Source organism: Bos grunniens, chromosome 4 (assembly GCF_055505025.1).
Source record: "Bos grunniens cultivar Pamir isolate PY7600 chromosome 4, Bosgru_T2T1.0, whole genome shotgun sequence".
In the NCBI taxonomy this organism is placed as follows: Eukaryota; Metazoa; Chordata; class Mammalia; order Artiodactyla; family Bovidae; genus Bos; species Bos grunniens.
In genome coordinates, this window is record NC_141168.1 from 27,088,244 (window position 1) to 27,096,414 (window position 8,171).

Genomic DNA, 8,171 nt, shown 5'->3' on the forward strand with positions numbered 1-8,171 from the left:
CTAATAATATTCATCTGATGGTCATTATGAGGATTAAATGAGATGAGATAGAGAGATACCTGGAAGAGAGTAAATATTCAGTAAATGGTAGCTGTAAATGAGTTATAACTGAAGCTGATAAAAGTTTCCAAGAAAAGGTAGTCAACAATATCAAATCAAATCTTTTAGAATGAATAGAAGGATACACATTGGAGCACAGTAGGAGATAAATCTATAGGGAAGATGAAGCCAGTTTAAGTGTCAGAGTACTTAACTTTCAATGAAAGCTTTGTAGTATCCAGAATGGCTTTAAGGAAAAGCCTGATTTGTACTCAGAGAAACTCAACTAGCCAATCAAGGACGTCTATACACTTCCTTATTTTAAGTTTATACCCTTCCTTAATTTAAGTTCTAAGCTAAGAAGAATCAGGTGCTTTAAACCAACCCATTTCTATTGATAAGACTCCTGGGGGGAAAAAAAGAAAGAATAGGAAATCACCAGCTATTAACGCAGTATCCAAGAGGGAAAATGGCTACCTCAACTGCGGCAGAATACAGTTCCGGAAGTGTATGACTGAAAATCATACACGTCATTTGGCTTCAGTGATTTAATTTAATCAAAGTAGTTTTACTTACAATTATTATAGAAGTCCACTGCCTTCTCCTCTGCTCAGCTCTCATCAAATCTGGGGCCATAGGTCATTCAGACTGTAAAAAGCTCCTATAGAAACCTGATGAAGCTAACTAAACCTCTTATTGGGGGAGTGGAATCTCAGCTCCTGAACAGAGTGGCGGCGGGGTGGACCAGGGCAGACGCCAAGATATACTATTCTCCCATCCACGTCAGCTGTCCCTCTCTGAATTATTTAAACAAGGACTACCCAGGACTACCAAGAAAGAACAAAATCTGAATGAAAATCCCAACAAATCTCTCCCTTTCTTTTTTTCTTTTACTGTGGGGAAGGGGAACACTTTCAAGGAAATGACAAAGACTAACTCTCCCTTTTCAAGGAACTCTCCATTTCTTCTATTAACTGGACGCTAGGACCTAAGTCGTCTCCCTCAAGACATTAAATACACAACTGCAACTTCAGTTCTGAACAACCTCCTGTAACAGCTCTTAATGTTCAACCTTTCCCAGGAAAAGTAGACTTCAGAAATTATACTAATACAAAATATAGGCTGCCTTGTCAGAAAATTCATAAATGTTGACATAGATATATGATAGATCATTAAACAAACTCAGTAAATAAAAAGAAAGGTCCATTAGTGAAATAACAGAAAATTCACAAAAATATACAGATTAACTAAGATTTAAAAGTGCGGTCTAAGCTTTAAACAGAGAAATACTTCAACTGAAAAGCAATGGAGTTTGGGCATGAGAGTTAAACAGATTAGAGTTCTGTTGGCTCATATCAGTTACTAAATGTATAACCTTGACACAAAATCTCTTCAACCCTCAGTTTCTTCAATAAAACAAGGATAATACAACCTATTTCTGACAGTTCTTAAAAGGCTTAAATAAAATATTATGTGTAAAGCTCTAATACAATGCCTGGGACACAGCAGGAATACATAACAGTATGCTTCCCCTTTTAATTTTCAAAATGTTTCATTACAGATCAATTCATAAAGAAGATGAGTCTTAAAGAACAAGGAAAACGTTAGCTGGACAGGGAAGAGGAGCATAGTCCTCTAGCACTTCTGATTTATTCATAACTTTAAAAATAAGAATACATCTCTAATTATCAGTCAATTACTAACGTGAAAATGCATCATTGATCTTGAAACACTTTTCTATACACACATATAAGATCCTCTTCTCCCACTCTCATAATTTTATAATTGTTTGAGATTCTACATTTGTACAATTTTTTACCATACTCTTCGTAAAGTCCTGACTCAGATCCTCTTTACTTTGGTTTTACTCTTTACTTAGGATGATCTAAGCCAGGTTTCAGCAATACATGAACTGTGAACTTCCAGATGTTCAAGCTGGTTTTAGAAAAGGCAGAGGAACCAGAGATCAAATTGCCAACATCCGCTGGATCAAGGAAAAAGCAAGAGAGTTCCAGAAAAACATCTATTTCTGCTTTATTGACTATGCCAAAACCTTTGACTGTGTGGATCACAATAAACTCTGGAAAATTCTGAAAGAGATGGGACCAGACCACCTGACCAGCCTCTTGAGAAAGCTATATGCAGGGGAGGAAGCAACAGTTAGAACTGGACGTGGAACAACAGACTGGTTACAAATAGGAAAAGGAGTACGTCAAGGCTGCATATTGTCACCCTGCTTATTTAACTTATATGCAGAGTACATCATGAAAAATGCTGGGCTGGAAGAAGCACAAGCTGGAATCAAGATTGCTGGGAAAAATATCAATAACCTCAGATATGCAGATGACACTAATCTAATGGCAGAAAGTGAAGAGGAACTAAAAAGCCTCTTGATGAAAGTGAAAGAGGAGAGTGAAAAAGTTGGCTCAAAGCTCAACATTCAGAAAACTAAGATCATGGCATCCGGTCCCATCACTTCATGGCAAATAGATGGGGAAACAGTGGAAACAGTGTCAGATTTTATTTTTGGGGGCTCCAAAATCACTGCAGATGGTGACTGCAGCCATGAAATTAAAATATGCTTACTCCTTGGAAGGAAAGTTATGACCAACCTAGATAGCATATTCTAAAGCAGAGACATTATTTGCCAACAAAGGTCCGTCTCGTCAAGGCTATGGTTTTTCCAGTGGTCATGTATGGATGTGAGAGTTGGACTGTGAAGAAAGCTGAGCGCCGAAGAATTGATGCATTTGAACTGTGGTGTTGGAGAAGACTGTTGAGAGTCTCTTGGACTGCAAGGAGATCCAACCAGTCCATTCTAAAGGAGATCAGTCCTGGGTGTTCATTGGAAGGACTGATGCTAAAGCTGAAATTCCAATACTTTGGCCACCTCATGCGAAGAGTTGACTCATTGGAAAAGACCCTGATGCTGGGAGGGATTGGGGGCAGGAGGAGAAGGGGACGACAGAGGATGAGGTGGCTGGATGGCATCACCAACTCGATGGACATGAGTTTGGGTAAACTCTGGGAGCTGGTGATGGACAGGGAGGCCTGGCGTGCTGCCATTCATGGGGTCGCAAACAGTCAGACACGATTGAGCAACTGAACTGAACTGAACTGAACTGAAAGTCTTAAATCAGAGAGACATACCTTAGAGTTCACTGAGTATTTTGAAAGACTTCTGAGAGAAAGCCAGAACCCAGCAACTAAGAAGTTAGAGTCAGTGTGGCATAATAAAAAGAAATGGGCTTTGGAAACAAAGGCTTAAAACAGGGATTTCAAGTCCTACCTCTGCCCGCCTCTAGATGTATAACCTTGGTCAAGGCACTTTGCCTTCTCTGGACCTCATTTCCTTATCTGTGAAATGGAGATAATGCCACTTATATCTCATTGTGTAGCTGTCAGGATTAGAAAAATGCTGATAACAATTCCTGGCATAGAAAGGGCCAATTGAAAAAAAAAAAAAAAGAAAGGGCCAATTAATGGTAACTGTTATTAGGGTCAATCTGCCAACTGCCTTACTGAACATTCTGCAAGGCTGTATTTTCCTAACTGGCAAAAGGAACAAAACTGCTCTTGCATTCCCATGACTATATCCAAAAGATTCCATTTTAGTAATCCATAATTAACCAAATAAAGAGCTTAAAGAATTCAGGACAAGAAGGCGCTAGCATGGCTGAACTCATTCTCTGCTGACAGCAACAAAGCCAGCACAAGGTAGATTCCCTTGCCAAAAAAAAAAAGAATCTGCTTGAACATGGTCATTACTGATATTGATGTAAGCACAAACTAGTTGTGGTTCTTAAGCTCACAGATTTATCATCAGAAAGTTTTACCTTTTCTGAAATAAATTCTCTCTCACATTGCTTTCTCTACTGTGGTATGACATTCCTATTAGCCCACTTTCAAGAACACGGGAAAGAAATCCTCTCAAATATTTCTATTGCATTCACAGTGGACCGTATCATCCTATTTCACAGATCACTTCTTACAGAGATTTTTGGTTTGTTGAGTTCACTTACAAAGAAAGACATTATATACAAATATATGATAGCCATGGTGACAAGATCTGTCCCCAGAGCACCACAAGTTACAGGATGGAGGTAGATGCCAAAGATAAGACAGGACTGAATAAGCTGCACACCATATGTTCACTCTTATTAAATGCTGCACTTGGGAATTCTGACTCTTATAAAAAAGTTTATTTCCCTCATGTGACCGAACAGAGTAATGGTACTAAGAAAACTAATGACAGATACACAAGTAGAGTAAGGGAAACCATCAGTGGAGGGAAATAAGCTTAAGATAAATAAGCTTGTATGTGACAGTTTAAAAAGGAGAGCAACAGTCATCAATTACATGGTCAAAGGCAGCTATTTCAATCCTTAATACCTCCAGTCCCTCCCTACATTAAATAAAAGCAGAAGGGAGTGAAGGTCAGAATGATTATTTAAATAAACTAAAAAAACAATCCAGAAAGGTTCAACAAATCAAAATCACACTGCAGTCCCTTGGAGAGGTGACTTTCAACTTTAAGAAAGGTCAGTCTCGCGCACTTGTTTTAGTTGAGCTACTTCAATGTCAAGAAAGTTGAAGGTTCTACCCCCTAAAAGCCGCTCAGAAATGCCTGCAGTTGTGTCGCAGGGCTGCATCCTCGCCCAGAGCTTCGCCTGTTTAACTTCCAGTGGAGAAGCTGTTTTTCGGTTGCAATTAACATTGTAAGGCAAGCTCAGCCCTGTCTTTCATAGCCTTGAGGCTGCTGAGTAAATCTAGAATCATGGGACCCACATTTTAATGCTGGAAAAACAGGAAGAAGGTGGTTCAGCAACAAGGAAAATGGTCAAGAAATACATCTAGAATTAGGAAAAACAGGCTGATATGCTGGCCTGTCGTGTTGTTGACTGCTTTACATAGAAGCCATTGAATTGTATACACCTTTTAAAGGAAGCCATGGTGGTGCACTTAAGCCATGATTGGAGGAAGAAAAAAATAAAATCAACTCTTAACAATGGCTATAATTTCTTAAGCCCTTATTATATGTGCCAAGTTCAACACTAAGTCCTCTACAAATATTTCTAACCTTCAATCATATCAGTAACCTCATTTTGTAAAAGAGACAACTAAGACTCAGAGAATTTAGAAATTACCCAAAAGCTAGCTCGTAGGGGTACTAGGATTCAAACCCAGGTCTGCTGCATTGTAAATCCCATGTTCTAGAGGCCATTTGTTGGGGAACTCCTTGGCAGTCCAGTGGTTAGAACTCTGAGCTTTCACTGGTAGGACCCAGCATTCAATTCCTGGTAAACTAAAGATCCCACAAGCTGCATGGCAAGGTCAAATAAATAAAGGCAATTTGCTGAACACTATTACGCTTGAGATTTAATCTGTACATTTTACACAAAAAGACCCTTAATCACAGAATTTGGCCAAAGTTATAAAACAACTCAACAAATTACAAATGTTTCAGATTTCCAGACTCATATCTAGGTACTACCAGCTTTGATGCTCATGTGGTGTTTGAATGTGTGAAAGTCACTCAGTCATGTCCAACTCTTTGAGACCCCATGGACTATACAGTCCATGGAATTCTCCAGGCCAGAATATTGGGGTGGGTAGCTGTTTCCCTCTGTGGGGGATCTTCCCAATCCAGGGATCGAACCCAAGTCTCCCGCATCGCAGGTGTATCCTTTACCAGCTAAGCCACCAGGGAAACCCAAGAATACTGGAGTGGGAAGCCTATCCCTTCTCCAGGGTATCTTCCCAACCCAGGAATCGTACCCGGGTCTCCCGCATTACAGGCAGGTTCTTTACCAGCTGAGCCACAAGGGACGCCATGGTGTCCATGCTGCCTCTCTTTCCCCCAATAATTCTGCCCAGAGGAGTTTCATAATGCAAATGAGAAAGACACTCTCCTAAAGCATCATTAAACAAATTCCTTTAGTCTTGCTTCTGACATTATCACTATATTTTAGTAATTAGAATGCAAGAGTTCTCTGATTTACACCTTAACAATGAGGCTATTACAATCAAAGTTAGGCTCGTTACAAGGTTTCAACTCAGCTGAGTCCTGCACAGTGAAACCAATGCAGATTTCACATCACTTTCTTGCTGTTCTGATAAATCATTCACAAAACGAAAAACCCAGTATATCACTATGTTCGCATAATACCTCAGAAATTACAGCGATAATCCACAACCTGTTTTTGCAATATCTGCCATTTTTCTCTGTACTGATTTGCCTTCTGAGAGGACAGACACTACAGATAGTCATTGCAAGGGTAATACTGAGAATATCAAACATTCAGGCACATCTACTCCTTGGTGTTCTGAGACTACTGCCTCTTCATAACTATCTGAAAGAAGCTGGCAGCTGAGACAAAATCTGACAGTGATCGCCTTTCCCAAAAGTAGAAGCATTTCTTCCTAATACTTACGGACTATAATAAAAGAACCAATAAAAACAATCATTCTCTTCATACACAGTCTAACAATCCTGGTGACCAACTACTGAGCTGAGAGGACAAACCTCTGAAGAGAAGAGTGAAGTGAATCTCTCCATTACCCTATTACCCTTCTACTTTCAGAGAAAACCTAAGGATCTTGCAGTATGTGGAATGAAGGGCACGGCATCAGTACTGCTAGATGGAAGCGCCTGGCCACAGAAAGGCAGAGAGTCATCTGCTGTACAGAAACCAGACAACTGAGGATCTCAACGCGAGGTAACTACTCCTTACAGAAAAGATGTCCAAACGGCAAAGCTCTTTCAACCCTTATTACTGGGTGAACTCTCAGAAGCAGTAAGGCTTTTCTACACCATCGGGGTCTTCTCCCCGACAGTCTGGAAAATACACACGGGAGTAGGTTAGGAGTACAGAAAGGTGTAATACGAGGTGCCTCTCCTCTCCCAGCCTATTCCAAGTAGTAAGGGAGGGCGCTACCTCCATGTTATTCCCAGCGAAGTACGGCCGTACCACCTGGAGTCTTCGCCCCCCAGCACTGGGGCCCGGGTCGGGGCATCTCTAAGAGAGCCGGTTTAAGGGGAAAAGAGATGTCTCTACTTCCAGCATCAGAAGGGAGGGCGTGGAGAGTGGTGCCGCCGCGCCGAGAGGATCTGCGGTTCCCCACCACCCTCCCTCTCTGAAAGAGGCAGCCCGGCCCCAATACCTTCTTGACTGTGCGCGGCGCCTCGGTGACGGTGCCGTCGGGGCTGACCAGGGCTTCGCCGCCGTCCCGGTGCCTCTGATGCTGGTGGTGAGGGTCGCTCCGCTTCATGGCCGACGCCTGAGGCACTTTCCCAGCGGCCGGGCTGAGAGCCGCTGCGGGGCCCGATCCCGGACCGGGGGCTGGGGGCCGCTCCGCGGCCGGAGCTGGAGCTTCAGGGTCCCCACCACCCGCTGGGGGGGCCATGGCGCTCACGGCCGCTGTGCTCAGTCCCAGCTGCGGCTCCGCCTCGGAGGGGCTCAGGTCCTTCAGCTCCACCTCAGGCACCTTCGCGGCAGCAGCTGCTGACACGACCTGCACCGACATCACCGCCCCCACTGCAACCGCCGGCTCAGACTCTAGCTCCGGCTCGGCCCCGCCTCCCGCCTCCCTTCCCCTTCCCTCCCCCATTCCCCCACTCCTCCCCTCCATCGCCTCCGCTCCCACCCCCTTCCTCTGCCCGCCCGCCCGCCAACTCTCCAGCCAGCCCCGGCCTCTCCCTCCCCACCCCGCCCCGCCCCTCCCGACCCGGCAAGCTCGCGCGCGTGGTGCCACGGAACCTGTAGTGCGCTTGCTCAGGGCCGCACGCGGCGAAAACACCGTGGGACCTCAGCCCCCGACCACCACTGCGCGCTGCCGAGGACGGGGCCGTGATGCCCCCTGGGAATTGTAGTCCCTGTCGCCTTCCGGCTAGCGGGATTCTGTAGTAGCAGAGGAGCTCTAGTCCAGGCGACTAACGGAACGGAGTGAGAACGGGTGACACGACAAAGGACATGAGAAAGAGTCTCCAGAGGAACTGGGGCTTCCGGGGAGACAACGCTAGAAACCCTCCGCCTGGGAAGGTGGTGGAAGAAAGGGCTCTCTACCCTGACAGTGTACGTTTCCTCCCCGTGTGCTAGTCTAAGATCACGTAAGCAGGCATGTAAAGGAAA

General features: G+C 44.0%; 1 protein-coding gene across 3 annotated transcripts in view; it reads right to left on the reverse strand.

Moving 5' to 3' along the window:
• The window catches only part of AHCYL2 (adenosylhomocysteinase like 2), a 190,236-nt gene extending 182,643 nt beyond the window's left edge, over positions 1-7,593 (reverse strand). For all 3 annotated transcript variants that reach the window (XM_086395718.1, XM_086395717.1, XM_086395725.1), the window contains exon 1: positions 7,204-7,593. In XM_086395718.1, the coding sequence (XP_086251844.1) occupies positions 7,204-7,566 (363 nt within the window). In that variant the 5' untranslated portion in view covers positions 7,567-7,593. The remainder of the gene's footprint in view (positions 1-7,203) is intronic.
• Between the last annotated feature and the right edge of the window lie 578 nt (positions 7,594-8,171).